This window comes from Haemaphysalis longicornis, unplaced genomic scaffold (assembly GCF_048455015.1).
Source record: "Haemaphysalis longicornis isolate Haplotype H1 unplaced genomic scaffold, Haemaphysalis longicornis Haplotype H1 scaffold_3, whole genome shotgun sequence".
Lineage (NCBI taxonomy): Eukaryota > Metazoa > Arthropoda > Arachnida > Ixodida > Ixodidae > Haemaphysalis > Haemaphysalis longicornis.
The window spans coordinates 35,078,032-35,098,339 of NW_027526335.1; the positions used below are offsets into that span (position 1 = coordinate 35,078,032).

Below are 20,308 nucleotides of genomic sequence, written 5' to 3' on the forward strand. Positions count from 1 at the left end.
GTCCACCCCAAGATTAACCGATAACGTGACTAAAGCACTGGGAATGCTAGTAGGGAGAGAGTGGCAAGAGTAGCGGGGAAGGGCTTGGCTGCGCGACCGGGACTGATGCATTTGGCATTGCAAAAATACAGGAGGCAATGGTTCTGTGCACTAAAACCATGCCGTGAAAACCTGCATAGGCCAGAACACACAGCATGTGGTCACAGAAGCGCAGGGAATGCGGTGCGCTAGCAGACAATATAACCCGGCATCCTACTACTGACGTTACACACAACTGGTGCCACGGTATGCTCATGTCCTCAAGGCAAATATCTGAGATATGCCACCGCAGTTGCAGCTCGCCTTGGCACGGTCGAGCCTGTGGGATGCGTGTGGATGGCCAAGCGAAAACACCGCCTGACCAGACAGGTCAACGACCTGTCTGGCTAACACCGCCAGGCACCTGCCTGCCCTCAAAGGGCCGCACTCAGGGGAAGGGCTCAGCCCTTCAAACAGATCTTGTGGCCGCCTGGCAATGTGCGTGAGCGGGCCGGAGTCAATGAGGCCCTAGGTTCCTACCTAGACGCCTCAGGCTCTGTGCTCCACTCTTTCTCCCAGTAGCGAATTAGACTGTAGCCGTGTGTGGGTTTGGGTGTGTGCTTTTGTATTGCCCTCTCCCTATATATATATATATATCCTCGCCCACTCTTTTCTTTTCCCTTATCTGCTTTTCTTTTATTCCCCATCACAGACACCCCCACACCAGCAGGCATTCCGGTGTCCACCTTTGGGTGACCCAAACTACACTTTCTACACAAACCACACTTTCATACATGACAGACAGTTCAGAATAAAATTCCAGGCTACTTCCCCGATTGTCTTCTTTCACTATTGCTGCAAAAAAAAAATGCTTGTGTGAAATCACAGAGACAAACAAAAAGCACCCGCTATTCTGGATCCCTTTCTAGTGCCTCGCAATGAAAAAACGGTCTGGGTTGAATGCTGCCTACATCTGAACAGCACCAGCTGGAGACGACAAGCACCCTTGCGTTTAAGGGCCACGCACTCACTTTAAGTTCCTGCGTTAGTTGCATGTTTTCGGTCGACGTCGAGGACGAGGAGCAGAGGGATTTGGAAGGCGAGTGGGAGCTGTGGCTGCCCAATGATCGCGGCCCAAGCTTGGAGTTGAGCGAACCCGACTCCGAACCTTCCAGGGAATCGACGCTGGCTGGCTTCAGGCCACGATTGTTGTGGGACGCTGGATCTGTCTGTTTTGTCTTATCCATAACCTCGGTACGACGCTCCCGCAGACGTACCGCCAGTTGGGTTAGTTTTTTGGAGAGATTCTTGGGTCTCCGATTAACTAGGGCGCCGCCATTAAAGAGGCGGAACGTCAAGACGTCACTACTATAACGTCACTGACGTCACCGCAAAGGAAAATCAGCTGGATGAAATACAGAAGGCAATAAAAAAAGTAAAACTAATCAGCTGCACACATGCCTACTGGCAACAATCACAGAGAAAAAAATGTTCCAACAAACACTTACGTTATCTTATCAAGGTCGCCGCCTTTGTCACCGCGTTAGAAAGCTCCAAAACAAGATGATAAAAAGGCTATTCATACTGCCGATTTCTTTGATAGTTGGTTAATTAGACACATCGAATTTTTAAGTGCAGGAATCAACAATATTAGCGATCGTAGCATATTAGTGATATTAGCAATATTACCGGCAAGTCTGCAGAGCCATCTAGCAACAAAGGTGACCTTTGCGCGTGCCTTTGCGGCTGTTGCGGTGCTGTTCCTTGCTGCGCTCGCTGCACGTTCAGGGAACCGTTCGGTGAAGTCAGGGGAAACCTTGGAACGACTGGGACGCAACTCAAGATGATTGCCCACGTAGTGTCCCGAAGAGCGCTTCTGTGCGCTTTGAGTAAGATATTCTTACTTTACGCGCTGCAAATTGCGAATCGCGTTTCCCCCACTTTTGGTGCGAGGTTCTCTTGAGCGAACGCGTCTCTTTCGCAGCCAGTTTCGCTCTTTGCGCCCGATATCGTCTTCTACTCGCGTGCGTGTAGCATAGTGACCACCCAGACACGCAACATTGTTTGGTGTTTAGTAGAAATCGTTTGGCAGCATTGTGGTCGTCACTTGCCTCGCGTGAGTGTCAGCGTTGCGGCGTGGCGGTGAGCCCAAGTTTCTTTCCTTTGCAGAGCCGCGCAGCCTTGCTAGGTCGTACCACCCCCCTGCCGAGCACAAGGCGTTTACTATGGCTGACCTGCCCACTTTCGTCGGACCCTGGGAGGAGCACTTCAACAAGCGGCAGGCAAAGTTCAACATGCACCTGGCCTTTGGCCTCGGCTTCTTCCTGGCGACCTTCGCCACTGTAAGCGCTGTGAAAGTTATCTGCTTAACCTTCTTAATATTCATCCCTTACGCAACTTAAGGGTCGCAGGTAACAGTAGAAGCCCTGGTTACGTAACTAAGACCTTGAGTGGAGAAAAAAGCGAGGCAAAGAGGAATTTGAGGAGTACTAGTAACGGAAACCCGAATCGCCTTCCAAGAATTCTACAGATACATGAACCAATGGCAGCTGAACAACTAAGGTCAGAAGTGTGTGACAAGGGCACAAGGGGGTGAACCTGTGCCAGTGTGCCAGGCCAGAGTGCATCTACTGGCACCTCAACTGGGGGGATCGGGTAGCAGTCATGACAATGCAACGCTTTGCAAACATTGCAAAGCAATCAGAGAGCTGCCTCCGTGTGTGGTTACATAAACATTCTACCAGAGAGCGTCGTCTCCCGATTGGCTCAGACATGCTCATTTTTTGCCAGTGAGCGGTGACCCACTCGGAAAGCAGTTTTGCAACACCACTGCTTTCGCACAAAGCAGTGCACTGCCAGATATTTCCGTGCGTGTTAACCTTTTGGGTGTTTCTCTTATCTGGAAACTCTGCTGAAGCTACCAAAGGTATCGAACAAATAGAGGGGTTTATGTGCATAAACATGTCATAGTGAATGTTTTTTCTGTGTCTGTTTCCATGACCAATACCCAGCGCAGCTTCCTTTCAAAAGGCTTATGTACACCCGCCCAATTTTTTACCAATATCACGGGAGCGCCGGCCGTTCAGTCGATCAGCGCCTCGTGATGGAGGGATACGGCAAACTCGGCGAGAGTAGCCGCATATGCACAAAGCAAAGGCCGCTGCTGCCGTCATCTGCTAGGCTGTTCCAAGAGCAGAGGGCCACCCCTGTATTTTGTTATTCGCTTATCAAACTGCCTGCCGCACTCGAAATTTTTCTTGAAGGCCAGGCACGTGGCACCAATTGAAAACGGGACGAATCAGCGTTGCCGAACGAACTTTGCGTTCTGAAACGCTGATTACTCTTTTCAGTTGGTGCCACATTCCTGGTCTTCAAGAAAAAGTAAACAAAACGACGCCATATTGGATTAGCCAGTTGCGAATGCCGAGCCAGTTAAAAGTGCTGCTCTGTTTCCTGAGCCCTGAAAGCGGCCGTAAGGGGCGCGAAGGCTGCCATCGAAAAATTTCTCAACCACTAAAACCACACATGGAGCCTGAAGCGGCTTCCCCACCTGCGCAGGGCAGGCGGGAAAAAAAGGGGGCGTGTCCTTCTATAACCTTCCAGTGTGGTTCGGGCGGCCGCTGCAGGAGGGCTACACTACTGGAAAAAGGGTCCATTCACAAATGTGCAATGGGTGTGTCTCAGTGTAATCAGTTGTGGATGCCTGCGTGCTCATAGTGACCGCTCAGAAAACTTTGTACCACCTTGTTCCTTATATGATGACTTTAAAAAAACAGTGCCTTTTCTCTTGTGCAAAGTGGAAATGTGCTCCTATAGTTCCTCTGTCTTCATTTCAGGCCGTGTCCTTGGGCACACTGGACTACGTCGATACCCCTCCTCTCAAGAACTAGCCTCTGCCCCAGTGACCCTTGAGAAAAACCTTCTATTCTAATAAATTGAGAACCAGGATAGGCAGCAGTTGTTTGGCTTCTGTTTATTGATAAAACTTCCAAGCTGGGAATGGGTGTTTAGTTTGTGCTGCAGTTTTTACGGCGAAAGCCGTATTGGCCTAGTCCAGCGAGTTTCACCGTGTGCAGGAGTTTGACCTTGAAGCAATATACCATGACTCCCTCCCCCCTCCTCCACGCTGCCGCAGCACCAAGAGAGGGCGAGAGAGGGGAAGTGAGGACGCTGGTCTATCTGTGCCGAAGCTCTGTTGTCTGAGCGGTCCCAGTGGCGAAAGCGACAGGCTTCATTGGGCAATCCTGCAGGCATCGCTCAGCTTGCTAACCAGTGAATGGGCAGCTGTATATAATGGCGTATATGTGCGATTGGCTGTGGCCGGCAAAATACAATGCAAATTAAGCAGGGGTTATAAGCTTGCAGGATGAGCTTTTTGCGCTTAAATTGAATGCATATTCCTTTTATCGCAGTAAGGGCGGTGGGGTAAAAATGGAAGTTACCAACGCACACCTAAACAGAAGCACAGGTGCGTACTGAACGCGCTATGCTTGTTATAGGTGCACAGCAATCCAGCACTTTGGGGTTGTCTTGCACGACACTGGCCAATTGACGAGCCAGAAACTGACACTGACCAGCCAGAAACATGCAGATATTGCAGAAGGTCCGGCTGTAATAGTGTAAATGACATATTCAGTCGAACAAATTTTGAAAAACAAAAAAATAGTGAAAAGTGCCGAACCGTGTAAAGACCTGCATTTCCACAAAAATGCAGATTTGGCAGAAGCTCCACCTGTAATCGTTATAATAGTGTAAATGGAGATCATTGATTGAGCAAAATTTTGAAAACCCCCCCCAAAAAAAGGAAAAAATAGAAGTGGCGAACCGGTTTGTGTGCCGCCCTGCATTTCTACAAAAATGCTGATTTGGCGGAAGTTCCACTTGTAATTGTTATAACAGCGTAAATGGAGATAATTGGTCGAACAAAATTTTGAAAAACCAAACATTTAGCTGTAAAGAACTCTCACTCTCTAGACAAGCAGCATAAGATTGCTACGCATTAGTGGACAATTTCTGCAGATTTTCAGGAGACAAGGGAAACAAGTATATGAAACGTTCAGAACAAGTTCAGACACAATTCTGGATTTCCACAGATTTTTCAGGGGACAGGGGAAACAAGAACATGTACGTAAAAATGAGCAAAGTCCAATCATGTTGAGCCGGCAAGGATGTAAAGAACATCAGCCAATGCAAACCAATCTGTAGTTTGCCTCGTGACCTCCCCGTTGATTGACGTGGCCTTGGTTGAGAGGCACGGTTTTCCCACGAAGAATAATCGGCAACATCACTGTACTGAGTGGCTGGCAGAATCCCGTCCATCCCTCGCATGGAACAGAGGGTGCATTTATTTTTTTTTCCTCGCTTACATGGAGCAGTGCTTGGACCACCTTGGGAAGGGCACCACATCCCTGATGTTCTTCACTGCCAGGAAGTACTGCAGCATCCGATCAAAGCCCAGTCCAAATCCTCCATGGGGGGCAGAGCCATACTTCCGCAGATCCAGGTACCTGAGGCGAGAACACAGTGGGAGCGCACACCGTCAGTTAGGCCTGCACCGTCCAGGGCCTGCACGTCTCTGTACATGACTAGACTAGCACTCTTCCAGACATTGCCACAGTGCCAACAGTGGCATCACTCTTATCACAACATGCATTCCTACACCTCAGGTTCAAACTGCGCACTTTAGGCCAGCTTGCTCCATCTAGTGAGCCAGCGACGAAGTTGCGCCCGACCACGTGCACTGCGCCATGAAACTGAAGGTGCACAGCTTTTACTTATTTTCATTAAGTATGCGGTATGGAGCCGCAAGAGAAGAGCACTCATTTTCTCTGTGTTTACTTCTTGTTTTATTAATTACCAATACCACACAAGTAGAAGAAAGCAATGAGTGGGAAGTATTGAAAGGGGTCCTGAAGCACTCTCTAACAATGCTTTGCATCCCACACAGGACCCCACACACAAGTTTGAACACTTTCTGTCCAGAAAGAACTTGGTCACGTATTAAGAGCATTATCGCTCATCCTAAAAAAGTGCTTTTTTCTATGCTTCTCTCACAAGCTGCAAGTGACATTTGAATGCAGAGAAGTGCTGGCTGGCAGCGGTGGCAGGCCTAACCTTGCTCGCATGGGCAAAATAATTCGTTAGACACGATGAATAGGGCGGTGGCGACATCTGTTTGATGCACGGCAAAGTTTCTCTCTTGTGGCATTAACATGAACAGAAACCAATGTATGTCGCACTGTTCAGCTTCCTCCAATGCTGCACTGACATGTCTGTAGCAAGCAATGCATCTGTGAGTAGGCAGCAGTTGCCATGGTCGTACATCACTCTGTGCAATTCAGCCCTTTTGTTTTTGTGGGGAAGTGGAATTGAACAGCTGTGGAAGGCCGATTTCACCAATACCCTCTGGGAGACTCCAGGATGACAGTCATGCTAGCAGGCAAATTCTGTGCTTTAATTGATAGCCAAAACAGTGGCTATCTTGGACAGCAATTAACCGAAGTGCGTGACCTGCCTACTAGCATGGCATTCATCACTGTCTGCACCGCCCTCAAAGGAGCCATGGACTGCAGCAGTCTTGTGGGGGCCATGTGTGCGCTGCTTTGCAGAGATGGTTAGGACTGCTTGCCTTAGCACTGCCAATGGGCCCCACCACGCATGCGCCACGGACGCCTCTAGAGCACCGTGGTCTGTACAGCACAAAGGAGGAACTTTTGCCCTCCGCCACTGCTCGGCTCTCATGTCGTTAACCACGCAACCTCCTTACTGCGCGAGTTCATTGCCCGTGGTCAAAACCTGTTGCCGGCATGCGAGGATTAAAACCTCCTTGAGGTGAGTGTACGATGCACTGAACCCTGCTGGCTGCCAATGTGACCTCCACACAGGTAGCAGGTAGCTGCACTGTGGGCAAAGCAACAGAGTTTAGTAGAGAGCCTGTTGTAACAGCGTGACTGTTGAGAGTCCCTACCAGGAACAGCCCACTGTTGGGCATGTCAAATGGGTGGGGACCCACCAGGAAAAAGGCCCAGCGGCGTCTCCCAGGGCTTCCTGCATGCGTTCTTCGAGGACAGCGGGGTCGTCTTCCCTGAGGCTGCCACCGCACAACTCCCCTCCAAAGGGCGCCAGCAGGTCGAACCCTTCCACCTGAAAGCACACGCGTGGGCTCCGTCAAATCTGCGCTGGCACAGATGTGCAGCCCATTGTCAAACAAAACCAGGATGCATGAAAGGCAGTCGTTCAATCAGAATTTTTCGGTGTTTGTTTGAAGGGCTTCTGAAGCACATTTTTAAACACCCTAACACCCCACTCAAACAGGGTTAATCCTTTCGCCAGGTGGCCATGAAATGCCTGTTCCTTTCAGTTGGGGCAATAAATGGCAAAGCACGGAATAAATAAGGTGGCTGCTGCAGTGAGCACACGACAGGTGATGGCTAGAGCTTTCATAGTGCTTGCAGGCACCAAGGAAAGTGCTCTGGTGCTCTGGGAGAGAAGCTGCTCCCTGGAGAAACCTGCGGAAAAGAACGCTAAGGACCACCCACAGTCGTCAGGGCAGGAGTGTTTTGAACAGGGTGTTGCCCCTGGCTGAGGAAGCCAGGCCTGGAGCAGGAGCCGAGATATGTCATACCGTGCCCGGGTGCTGCTCCTTCATGTAGAAGGGCTTGAGTGTGCGCGGGAAGCGGGTCACAAAGAGCGGCCCACCGCCACAGTGCCGCACCAGGAACTTCTCATGCTCCGCTCCCAGGTCCTGGCCCCACTGCGCGGCACAGGAAGGGGGCAGCCGGCTCAGCTGGCAGGCACGCCAAATGGAACACACAAGGGGCGCTTCGCCAATTCACCACAACCAACAACACTGCCCAGTGCAACCTGGATGGCTGCGTTCGACACTTTGTGACAGCAGACAGGCCCCATTATACCTTGTCGGTGGAAAGAGGCATCATCCACTGCCATGCAGGCCTGCTCCAGAAGGGCATTTGGTCAAAGGCAGCTTAATCATCCATCCTGCTCACCACCAAACTTAATTCAGCCCTTTGTGATGTAGTTTAACCGCACTCTGTAGCATTTCGTTTTATAAGAAACTGCCATATTTTCTGCTATGGCAGTTCTGGCGTTTTTCCTCCCAGATTTCTAGTGATGCAATTCCTATACAAGGGTGCAACTTAATTGCAAAATATTAGGGATGTGCCCTAAATTTTAAAATTTTAAAATAAAAAATTTTAGATGCAAATTGAATATGACAAAGGCAAAAAACTTCCTTCGCATATCAAAACGAATATCGAATACTGTATGTGTACGAATTACCAATATTTTTTCCTTCTAAAATAAACTTTTGCATAATAGATAAATGTAGGTTAATGCACTCAAAGCAAATTATCATGCAGGATAATAGAAGTTAACAACTCACAGTGTTCAGAAAGTTTGCACTTATGCTCCCTGACAAGACTTTTGCATAAAGAGAACAATTTAAAAAAAAGCACAAAAGTTCACTTTACAGGACAAGCCGTTCATGGCTTCGAGAAAATTATTTATTATCGCACTAAGACGGCTCACACTGCCCTCAAATCGCGACATGCTGTATGGAAAACCACACATTGGGGCCTCCGGGCTTCCGAACTCAAGTGGTCAAAACTCGGAAAAATAAGCAAAAGATGTTTAGCGAGAGGCTATTAGGGAGCGGCAATCTTTTTTCCTGTAGAAAGGGGCACACTGCAAATTACTACGTTAGCTGCTCTTATCTCTTTAAAAGGAGGGGGGTGCTCTTGATGTCTGGAACACTATTTTTATTCAGACAAGCCTTTACGAGGCCTTTTATTGTTTTTCTTCTTTTTCTTTTCTACAAGGGGTTTGTCACACTAGATTGTTACAGATACTGACTGTGAGCACCGTTTAGTGGACTCTGAAGGCAGCAACTTCTACTGCGCAGCCCGAACTGACCAGGTCCCATGGCTTTGAGAATACACTTTTCTTTCAAAAGCTTAAAAAGATTGCCCTGCTCCTCATGTGCACAGTGGATTGGCTTTTCATTCAGATGTTTTCCTCTTAGAGTGGCAGCAGCAGCTCACGCAGGTAGATTTCTGCCGTGGTTCTTCCGCAAAAACTAGAGCTAATGCATATTTGGAGCTGACAATACAAATACAGAGTTGTAATAGTTCAGTTTCACCCCGCAAACAGTACAAAAATGAGCAACTTATATAAAGGAGCAGCTACAAAATAGCATTATTTTAATCGCAACAAAACCACACGGACGAAGAACAAGGTCTCGTCTACTCTGTTCTTGGTCCGTGTGTTTTTGTTGCGCTTCAAATCATGGCATCTATTCACCAACTAGCCCAGCAAAAAGTTCTTCTCAACTGCAAAATAGCACTTTGTTTTCTTGCTCCATGGTTATTCTTTTCAACATTAGAAAAATGAGTACTTCTGTTTGTTGGCCACCTGTTCCTGCCTAAAGGTCAGCTAGTGACCGCAAAACAGGCAGAGGGTTGCAGAGTTCCAACGCTATCTAATGACGCTGAACTTATCCATGCACACTGCAGAGCCCCACCGAGAAGCAGCCTTACCTGTATGCTTTGCACTCCAGATGACCTTTCACCTTTGGCAGACTGCAAAGTGTCAATGCACTCGGTGTATGTCATCCTGGAAAGACACCGGTCCCAAGAGGTTGTCTTAAGGCAAGACATCAAGCATGAACCACAGCACTACTACTGATATAAAAACTACAGAGCCTGGGCTCAGGTTACTCGACTAAGACATGCACCACAGGCAATCCCCATTCCGGAAAAGCACAAGGTCTGCTCACTGTGTGCTTCTCTATCGTCACACTGCAGCCTTAATTAAACACACACTGAAGCGTCATTCTTTTGACCTGGCATGTTTCGCATCCTCGATAAGGGCCAAAGAATGAAGTTTCACAGGCAACAGGCGCTGAAGATTCTATCACTGCTACGTAAGCCATGCTACGGGCTTACCAGCAGTCATCCAAAAGAGTGTCGTTTTTATCTCCATGTAAACAGTGGAGCTCTTGTAGGTGGATGTAATTTGTGGTGTGTAACGTGTTAATACCAAGAAAATGCCGAGCGCTCGTGAGAGCGTGCCTCACGGCGACCACTGAGCGTCCCCAGCATGCACAGTGGTGATGTGTCCTCCACTGCTCACATAAAAAGAAATCCCGCAGCTTCGCCAGTTCTCGACATGGAGTGGCCATGGAAAGTACGCACGTCCAAGGAAGAAGCCGTGTACCGAGAAGCACGCCGTGCGGCTCTCGGTGCACCTCTCGGCACTGTGCGCACCACACTAGCACAGCGCAAAGTGACAACGAAACATGTACATAAACAATGTCAAACTTCTACATATGCATGGTGATGTGTCCTTCACTGTTCACGTGGAAAGAAATCCTGCAGCTTCGTTCCAGTTCAAGCCTCGCCTGACTTAGCGCAAGCTTCCTCTGTTTTTTTCTTTCTGCGTCCCGTAATATGTGCACCTTTTCCGTGAATTTTGCAGCCCTCCCGATAATGAAAAAAGTTGTGGGTATCCTTCTTTCCAAGGTCACAACAAGGACTGGCAAGTACCATTGAACACTGAAAATTGAATACCAAAAAGATAAGAAAACAGTTCATCGCATTGATAATTCAGTATAAGGATTAAATTTCGCAAGTGTAAGCTCCGAGAAGACACCCACACACTTCTGATTTTACAATGCTGCAACGCAACTCAAATAACAGCAAGGGAAAAAACAAGAACACGGTAAAACAAAACGCGTGCTCGCTCAAATGAGTTCTGAAATGCCCTCCGCTGACGCTGTGGAGTTCAGCAGTTCAAATGAGCAGTTGCTGATGTACTGGTGCACGTGCTCCTCTCAAGCACGGTCTGCATCAGCAACAAGAGCCAGCTGCGTCGACCTTATCGAGCGAATCAGTCTCCTGGGCTGCTTTCCCCAGCCCCACCTAGATGTGACTCCCTTGGGAAAGGCCACCCACCTGGCAAAAGGCCTGTCCAGTGCATCCCGCACTGCCTCCACATGGCCAGGAGGGGCCACCGCCGCAACATCTTGCTGGCATGTGCTGACCAGGCTGCGGAACACAGCTCGCACCACATCCTCGGCCCTCTGGGTGATGACAAGAGGAGACAGCGTGCTGCGGCCATTCTCAAGCCAGCTGTGACAGGCATGGGAACAGCTACGGTACCAGCCACAAGGTACTCCTGCCACTAGGGCCCCGTGACTCTCCCGATCATACCTTCTACGTTTCTCATTGCTACTGCCATGATTCTTGTGCTCTGATTTTCATGCCAAAGAGGTTCCTTACTGTGAAAGGGTTCCGATAATGTAAAATTTCATTCTGAAATGGTGTCACATACCATGTGGTATTATAGGAACCGCGCAGCAAGACAGCGGCACCATGCTGTCACCTGCAGAACAGTTACCATGCATACAACAAGCACGTGACAGGTGTCTGGTGCAAGCAACAACAGGGCTCAACACAAGACCAGTTTATATGCAAGTAAACAGCAGACTCTTGTCTAGCCACAATCACTCAAAATGAATGCAGCAAGAACTCACAATTTCAGGTGAAAAAAAAAAAAACCGTTTCTTTGTTTCTTTGACTGCAGTTTTCAATCAGTCGAGTAATAAAGGAGACACGCAGAAAGTTGTATTCACATATGAGCTGTAGAAAGGCTCAAACTCACTTTCGTGATGTATTGGTGGTAACGCCAAGGGGCAAGTGGCAAGAAAATTACCACCCCAAATGCCACGGTCAAGGTGCAAAGCAGCTAAAAAAGCTGTTGGGTACGGGGGAACCCTTGCGGGGCCCACTACTAGCTTAGCAAAACCCGAGCTTCAGACGCTTCCACTCTCGTGTACAGTAGCTTCGGGGCCACCTCTGCAACGGTGCCACCTACGTCTTGCCTCTCTACGCCCAACGATGCATGCATGCCAGGCAACTAACTGCCCGCACACGCCTCCCCAAGAGTGACACTTGTGGAAGGAAATTGTTTCGTGCTCTGGCGACTTGGGATCACAGAATGCAGAAGATGCCGCCATCAGCACACGTGTGATGCCGGGGCTGTAGGGCTTTAGGCGCCCAAGATTCCCGATTAAGACCTCCCCACTTGCTTCATTGTAAGTGACTACGGCATCACCCAACGAGAGTGCCACAGGCCTCTTCCACAGCCTGCAAGTTTCTGCAGCTCAACCTCGGAGGGTGCATAAACACAAGGTGCAATGTTATGCCTGTCATAGGAGGGCAGCCTTGCCCCCAGTGCCGCCGTCCTCGAGCTCCATGACTGGAACTACAAGCAGACAACACAGCTGGCTGCCCGCAAGCAGCCAACGGACCGAATGCCATCATGGAAAAGATGCCTGCAAACAGACTTTGGTTTCTGACTTCGTCAAGAGCTAATGAGCGTAAAGTTTGGTCACACGTGGTGCCGAATTAGTAAAACTGGTTTTAATAGCAACCGCCCCGATTAAAGGAAACCTGTTCATGAAATTGTTCAGTTGATGGGCCTCCTTTTCATCAAAATGTACTCTCACTAATAGACAAAAAGGCTCAATGAGATTGCAGGGCCCCCTGCTGCATGGGGTACACAAAACGGAGGCCTGCATAGCCCAGACGAGAGTGCCTTGCAGAGCTCCTTTTGCGGGCCCATGCTGCTGCCCCCAAGTGCCACCCCTGTGGTGGCCAGTCTGTTGCCCACCCACCTGCAGCAGGGTGTCCAGAGAGGAGACAAAGGCCTCCTCGGCCTCCACCATGCAGAACTCGCACACGTGACGCCGCGTGTTGCAGTTCTCGGCACGGAAGGTGGGGCCCACGGTGTACACCCGCGAGAGGGACCTGCGACACCAAGAAAGGGGGCAGTGCAGATCACCTGCAGCCTCCACCTTGGCACAGCCACCAGCATGTCCACAAATGCTGGCCGAGAATGTGCCTGCCGACAAAAGCTGCTGGGGTGGCCCACGAGAACAGCGGTCGTCCCACTTACATAGCAACGGCTTCCAAGTGCATCTGGGCGGACACAGTGAGGTAGACGGGCCGGCCAAAGAAGGAGCTCTCCTCCCCTGGTGCTGCTGGCTTCGCAGGCTGCACTTAAGAGAGCAAAGGGGAAGAGAAGAACACCACCAGTGGCTCACTGCCTCCCGCTGACAGACACGGCCGTGTGGGACACAGGCACCAGCCACTTCGTCAGAAACATGCCAAAAGGGAAAATATTTTACCCACATTTAAGTGCCTACGGTGACTTGGCTTAAATTTGACTCACAAAAATTACACATAGCATTGCCATGACCACTGGAAATGGAATAAAAATGATCTTCGTGTCACAAACAGGACCTGGTCATAGAGACCTCAGTTCATACGAGTTTTCTGCAGTATGCCGTAAACGAGTGCCCAGCAGAACGGCTTGAAACGTTGCTAAGAAGTTATCACCACTGCCAAGTGCACCCATTCAGGGGGTTCATTTAGGCACAGATGGCAAGGGGATTTGCAGTTAGGCCTTCACTTCTTTTTAAAACAAACTGCAGAGAAAAAAGAAAGAACGAAACTTAAACATCAAATGCGACTTCGTGCCCAAAAGGATTGAGGGCAAGCAGTTACATGGATTGGGTTCAGCCATGTGCAGGGACTGCCCCCAATTTTTGAAATTGGAGTGGATGAGGGAGAACGGTGCAAAAAAAACAGTGCTACTCTAGACTGTGCCTTGCTACTGAAAATGAAGAAACTTGTAAACTGCCTTAAAGGAACAGCAGATGGGCTTCACGCTGTACATTTCAATAAATTGGCGGGGCAAACTATCACAGTTTACCATCACAACTAATGATTTAACGACCTCAAAGACGTTTAGACTCGTAAAAGCTCATATTTCATTCAGAAGTAAGGCTTTGGGTCAAACAGGACATTTTTCTTGTCAAGCTTGGGTCAGTGCACTTTTCTGAAGTGCAAAGCTCTAGATCACTTTATGCAACTGCAAATGCTACCCAGACACACACATGGAGCTCAAATAATCACAGTAAAACCTGTTGGCATGTAGCCGCCAAAACGGTGCCTCCACTCTACAAGTAGTTGCTTGCAGTCCTAAAAAAAAAAAAGTTCCTGCATTTTTGAAGCCACCCCTTTCCATAAGGGCGATTTCAGGTGCAAGCTGGGTGAAAAAATTGCAGATAAAAAATTGCAGAAGCTCCCAAATAGGAGTAGTGTGCAAGTATTCTTTACAGCCACCCATTTCCATTCACTTAAACAAGTCTCCAGGAATAAGATTTTTACACCTGAAAACTGTCGCCCAAACATTTTAACTCACTGAATCAGCCTGCTCACTATAAAATGAATTCGAAAAATAAAAATAGATTACTTTTTTTTTTTTTAATGGATGCCATTTACACACCTTTGATCAAAGTTCAACGAGTCCCCAATTCTCAGGTTTTACAATTTTTGCCATTCAGTTTTACAAGAACTATAGACAGTCAGTCATCTGCTAAATGCACCACTTCCAACAGCCACCTGAACACGCGAAATTAAGATAACTAATAATTTTACACTTTGAAAGTGACTACATAAAATGCTGTGGTCCCATACAATAAAACAGCTTGCTAACAACTTTTCCAACATGTTTTATTTTTTCACTGCCTGTAGAATTCTTAAAAATTTGTCAATTTAATACTCTGAATATACTTCCAGTGGACAGCTTGCAAATTAAATTAGAACTGGAGTTCTGACCATTTCACAAGACACAATGTTTCACAAACCCTTTCACACTGCTGTGCTGCCACAGTGGATGGCTTGCTAAACTTGCACAGATGGTAGGCTATGAGGGACCACCCAGCCTGCTATTATGCCTCAAAATACAAAAATTAACGGAGGGAAGTTATCTGTGAGGACATTTGAGGCCCCATGGCTTACAAACCTGGTGAAACACAGACACAATGTGCAGTTGCTTAGATAGGGAGGCATAAGGTTTGAGAATGTTTTCCATGTCACTGTTTGTACGTATATATATAATGTCCTTGTATGTCCAGCTCAATACGGTCCTACGCTGTGCATGAGGATCAAATTGGGAGCTTTGCAGGCACGTGTTCTTCCTTTGCTATTTAGGAAAGAAAAAAAGAATATCTTTTTTTTTTGGTTTTCAAGTGCTTGATATTTTGTTTTGTCAAAATTGTTCACATCTATTTCTCGGGCCTTGAACACAACACATGAAATACACACAAATCAGGTCCTCATGAAGATTAACTCAAGCACTTCACAATCTTTGTTTAGAACAGACCTTCAAGTCCATGTAAATGAAAACTTCACAGTGCCTACCACATGCAAAAAAAAAAAAAGTAAAAGTAGAATGACATTCCTTCCTTGGGACTGAAAACAGCTTGAATTATACAACATGCCAATTTATTACTAGGTGTGCAACAATCCAGGATTGGCTATTTTAAGGTTCGTCACAACTGCTTATGCTCAACCCCAGTTTGTTTTCCCATACAAGTTGACGACGAACTTCAACCCCCACTGGAGTAAATGGAAATTTCTAGTAGTGTGCGCGTTAAGTAGAAACCAGTGTGTCGAACCCGAAATTAACCGTACCAATATTTTTGCCGGGGTTGAACCCAAACCATTATTTTTTGGGCTGCCGAATCCCGAACCAAAACTGAACCGAAAAAAGAAATTATGGTTACCGGATCACGACAAAACAGTTCAACCACCCAATGTTGGTAATGGGTGGTCGGTCTTTTCTCTTTCACGCTCCATCAACTGTGCAATCTCTAGTGCGATTTCCCCTTCCGATGAACCAAAACATGGTCGGAACATAGTAAAAGGACTGCGAGCCCGTACTGCAACGGTATGTTGCTGCTGGTCGAGCAAGCAGGGTGTAAGGCTGGGCAAAAGAAATGTCACACTCTCGGCAGCCTGCAGGAGACTTGCAGCACCGGCTTTGCCCTTCCCTCGCTGGGACTGTGCAGGGGCAATCAGGCTGTGAGATTTCTGCACTGCACACTGGCCAAGGTTCAAACCTGAATGTGCCTACTTGTGGCACCTCCAAAGTGTTGAAACTTGGTGCGTTTGGTACATAATCGTACAAATGAAAACAACAATGCCATAGAGGGGAGACAGAAAGAAAGAGATGAACACTTGCGCTGGCCATGTGTTTCTATTGGTTCAGGGCATCGGCTTTATAGTACAAGCGAGGCGAATCCCATGCAACAAGAAAGAAGTAAACAGAAGGCTTCTAAACAGAATAGGTTTCTAAAACACACAACAGGAAGGTAACAGAAGGCATGTGCCAATGCATAATTTCGAGAGCCAATTTGAAATTCGAGATTGTATTTTTTCGAATTGAGAGGTGTGCCCAGCATTGGGCGCTAGACTTCCGAGTCCACTGATTGCTGCTAAAGCTGTTCGTACTACAGTCTCTTGTATAGGAAAAGCTGCTCTTTAAAGCGGTATTTTGATTGCACAAGAATGGTTCTAAGTTTTGTAGTGAGTTTACACTACAAAAACTTTTTTCTGACACTTCACTAGTAATTCAATTAAACCGGTTCGCAAAGTGGTTCAAGCTTCCAAACCAGTTCGCGAATCAGATCGGTGCATGATTTAGTCAAACCGGAACTGATCCAAAACAAAATGTATTTACCCGAACCCAAACCATAACTGAACTGATATTTTTTACAGTTCGACACACTGGTAGAAACAGATTGATTTTGGGGTTTAATGAGGCATGCTGTTGTGGAGGGCTTTGGATTTTGAGCACTTATGGATCTTTAATGTGCACCAAAATCTCGACAGGCGGGTGTTTTTGCTCTTTGCCTCCATCTGAAAAGCTACCACAGCGGCTGTGAATTGAACCCGCCATGTCCTTGGGCTCACCAGCACAACACCTTAGCCAGTGAGGCACCACGGCGGGTTGGGTAAGCAGAAAATGGATAAATGAGCCGTGACTACCTTGACAGAGAAGACATCCCCGCCACCTTCGCAGTCGTTTGACGTTAGGATGGGGGTGTGCACATGGAAGAACCCTTGAGACTGCAAGACAAAGAGAGAGCACTCTGCAAAGACAGCTCGGTGAAAGGGGTGAAGGGCCCTGCCCCGCTGGTTACCTGGAAAGCGGTGTGCACTGCCATGAGGGCTGTGCTGCGCAAGCGCAACATGGCGGCTTCCTTGGCCTGCCGGGGCCTCAGGTGCAGGTAGCTGCGCGTGTACTCCGGGGCATAGCTCTTGCGTGGGGCAAACGGGTATTGCTGCGCAGAGGAGCATGCAGCAAATTTCCTCCTCAGAGCAACAAGAGCACAGGCCACTCACAGACAGGAGTGCTTGGGCCACAGCCTAGCTTGTGCACAGAAAGTAATGCACAACAGGTTTGCACACTACTGCAACAAAAGATAAATGTGAAGACATTGGAAGCAATGTTAAACTGGCTTGCAAACCAATTCCTTTTCATTGAAAGTAAATACTCAAATAAGTAGACAATCACAGCTACCATGGGCAAGTTTTGTCAGCACTAATCTAAACCACAAGAAAGAAATTGATTGAATATGAGATTTAACACGCTGACACTACACAGGCGATGAGGCGCCCCGTAGTGGAAGGCTCTGGATTAATTTTAACCAACTGGAGATCTCGAACACACGGACAAGAAAGCAAATAAATGCAGCATCATTATTAGCTGGGCTGCTTTCGGGACCAAATTGGGGGCGAAAATATAGCCTTAGCAAGCACTTCCAAAGAAACCAGAAACTAGTTTAAGTATCAGGAAACAGACTCAGGTGAAAGACATCCCGGCTCAATCAAAAAAAAGTAGAGTTGGGTAGTCATTAGAAGAATAAGACGAATAAGAATAAGAGAGTATGCAAACAATCTAGCCACGGTGCTGTAACAAAACGTATTCCAATTGAGTTATCAAAGCATGCATTGCTGCACACAGAAATTTTTAAATACACCTGCCACTTCCGGAGGGTCATTTTTGTTACACAGGTTTGGGTACTGCTTTTTTATTCTTGCAATGCAGAAAATCACACAGTAAATGCTGTTTATTTACTGAACCAGTGCTTGAGGTTCATTAGAAGATAAATTTCAAAACATTTAAAAGTTCTGGGTGCATCTTGGATGCATGCCTTGATGACTAAGTTCAACTACTTTAACAGAGCACCATGGCTGCAGTGCTTTTGTACAACATCCCGTGTCCCGTCATGGCTCTCTGCGGAGCGTGGCCATGCCTCTAACAATGTCTGCACCTATACTTTTAAAATTCGTGTATTTGCACCTCCACTTTCCCTCGCCGGCCAGCCAGAGCTCACACACGGTAATAATCACTGAAACTTGTCTATCTCAAAAGTGCAGGCAGCTAGAAAAAAAATACATGAAATAATCTGAAATAACCATGGGCAGATAAGGCAAAGACGCTACCCCTTCATTTCCCCTGATCACAGTGACCGCTTTCATATCACAGCCCGACCAAATCAGTGTCCGGTTAAGCAGTTTCAGCACAATTTATCCCCCCCAATAAGCCAGCTGGTCACCCAGTCCTGCTCACAGTTAGTCTAACTGCTGTTGTCATGAAGTAACAGCAGCTAAATGCGACCACATGTACCACCTGCTGTGCGATGGTGGCCCTTGTAACCCTTTCTATGTTTTCCATCTGGCTAGAACACAGGCGCAAGTATGCAGCTATGGTTGGACTGGGAAATCACCCACCTCCACGTCGCATGGTCCCAGCACAGTGACATTTTCAGCTTGTATCTCAAACTGCTGGCCTTTGTGCGCGCTGGGCACGAAGCTCCCAACCACTCGTACAGCTGCTCCATGCGAAACTTCAGGGCTAGAGTGAATGCACAAGAGAGCGGTGCAGAGTAATGAGTGGACACCACACTGCACGTGGACAGAGGGCCACGTTATTTCAACCACGCCCACCTCTTTTAGCAGCCAGCTGGGGCTGTGGTGAAACGAATTTTATTTGGTAGTGTCTATTATCCCGGCAACTGGGAGAATTACCGTCAGAAATTTCTCACGGCAGTCGCTTCTTATTGGCTATGCACGCTACGCGGAGACTCAATCTGATAAATATCCCCCTAAAAAGCCCTGTCTGCAGCTGCCCCTGTAGCGCTGTGGCATAGTGCTCGGTATTAAACGAGAAGGGTCAAGTTTGAGTCCGACGTTAGGATGTTTTTTTTTTTTTTTGCAGCTTTTGGAATTTTTTGGCCATCATGATTTTGTTAGCGCTTTTTTTACTCTGGTTTTTACTATATCAAGAAAACGACGCACAGGACTTCTGGAATTGGTTGAATTACGTTTAATACAGGTTGTGTTCTGTGTCGCTGGGCTGGGTTAGATTGGGTTTGTTGCAGTTTGGCAGGATTTGGGTAGATTATGACGCGTTGGGTTATGTTAGGTAGGGTTCGGTCAGGTTATGTTACGTTAGGTTACGTTGGGACGTAATATTATTCAGCAAATGTTCCGCCAGCCCGCTTTTATGGAAACTGCCGTGAGAATTTCCCGGAGGTAATTCTCACGGCTGCCGTGAGATTAGACGCAGCCATTTTATTTTTCTTCCCTAATAAGATGCAACATGCAGGGGTAAATGTATGCACGAGCAAACAAGTTCAGGTCGGCTTAGGCAGGCCGCGTTCGCTGTTATGTTTTCTGCGTACTAGATCGGGATGTTCGAGACAATCATGCAACGAGCAAGTTAGACACGGCTACACGCATATACATATAAACTTCGAAAGACGAGGAAGCGTAAAATCGTAGTGCACCTCATCCGGTCTGCAGACAGGACAACTTGAAGCTTTGATGCCACGGTTCCATCTGACAGATCCAAAAACACAACCTCCTTGTGCTTTCGTACTGCACGGACCCAACCCTGAAAACGCAGTGAACGTAGCACAGTATTGGCAAAAGGAATGCGCACGACCGTTGTACGCGCGACATACCTCAACCGCAACGAGTTTGTTAACGCAACGAGAGTCAAGTATCTGCTTGAGTGATTGAGAACACCGCCGCAAAGACGGCGTTCCGAATGCTTTCTGCAACATCTTAGAAGAGAACACTGGCGCACACGACATCCACGACATTATGAAACTCAATCACAGAACAGGGAGACTATATTCCCATGCTAAAGTGACCTAGCTCACTTCGCTTTTCCCATGCTCTGTTTGCCCCAGGACACTTCGGCTTCGGCCGGTCTTGGTTGGCTACGGCTGTGTAAAAGGGACGCAGGCGAAGCAAAATTACAAATTTGTTACTTTCACTGAAACTACTCACTCAATAAATTTTAAACTTCTTACTTTTTGCTTAAACATAACATTTATAGCTTTTAGAAC

General features: G+C 47.6%; 3 protein-coding genes across 5 annotated transcripts in view; 1 reads left to right on the plus strand and 2 right to left on the minus strand.

Annotated features, from left to right (window-relative positions):
- Positions 1-5,403, minus strand: part of Mtm (phosphatidylinositol-3-phosphate phosphatase) — a 27,886-nt gene extending 22,483 nt beyond the window's left edge. The window contains exon 1 of one of the 3 annotated variants that reach the window (XM_077702870.1): positions 5,385-5,403. Coding sequence is in view for 2 of the 3 variants with exons in the window: in XM_077702868.1 (XP_077558994.1) it covers positions 1,050-1,265 (216 nt within the window). In the remaining variant the exon portion in view is untranslated. Of the gene's footprint in view, positions 1-1,049; positions 1,394-5,384 lie in introns of those variants that run through there. The other 2 variants (XM_077702868.1, XM_077702869.1) reach the window with 2 other exon arrangements.
- Positions 1,588-3,972, plus strand: Cox7b (Cytochrome c oxidase subunit 7B). The gene is made up of 3 exons (XM_077702874.1): positions 1,588-1,907; positions 2,188-2,360; positions 3,855-3,972. Exons 1-3 carry the CDS (start codon positions 1,862-1,864, stop codon positions 3,906-3,908), a joined length of 273 nt encoding a protein of 90 aa, XP_077559000.1. The 5' UTR covers positions 1,588-1,861; the 3' UTR covers positions 3,909-3,972.
- On the minus strand, positions 5,381-20,182 carry Asnrs-m (asparagine--tRNA ligase, mitochondrial). Its single transcript, XM_077702871.1, has 12 exons — positions 19,919-20,182; positions 19,742-19,848; positions 18,684-18,807; positions 17,090-17,230; positions 16,935-17,015; positions 12,994-13,091; positions 12,713-12,845; positions 10,989-11,116; positions 9,573-9,648; positions 7,643-7,771; positions 7,031-7,161; positions 5,381-5,525 (listed from the first exon to the last, which is right to left on the minus strand). The coding sequence occupies exons 1-12, from the start codon at positions 20,057-20,059 to the stop codon at positions 5,381-5,383; spliced, it is 1,434 nt and encodes a 477-aa protein (XP_077558997.1). The 5' UTR covers positions 20,060-20,182.
- Between the last annotated feature and the right edge of the window lie 126 nt (positions 20,183-20,308).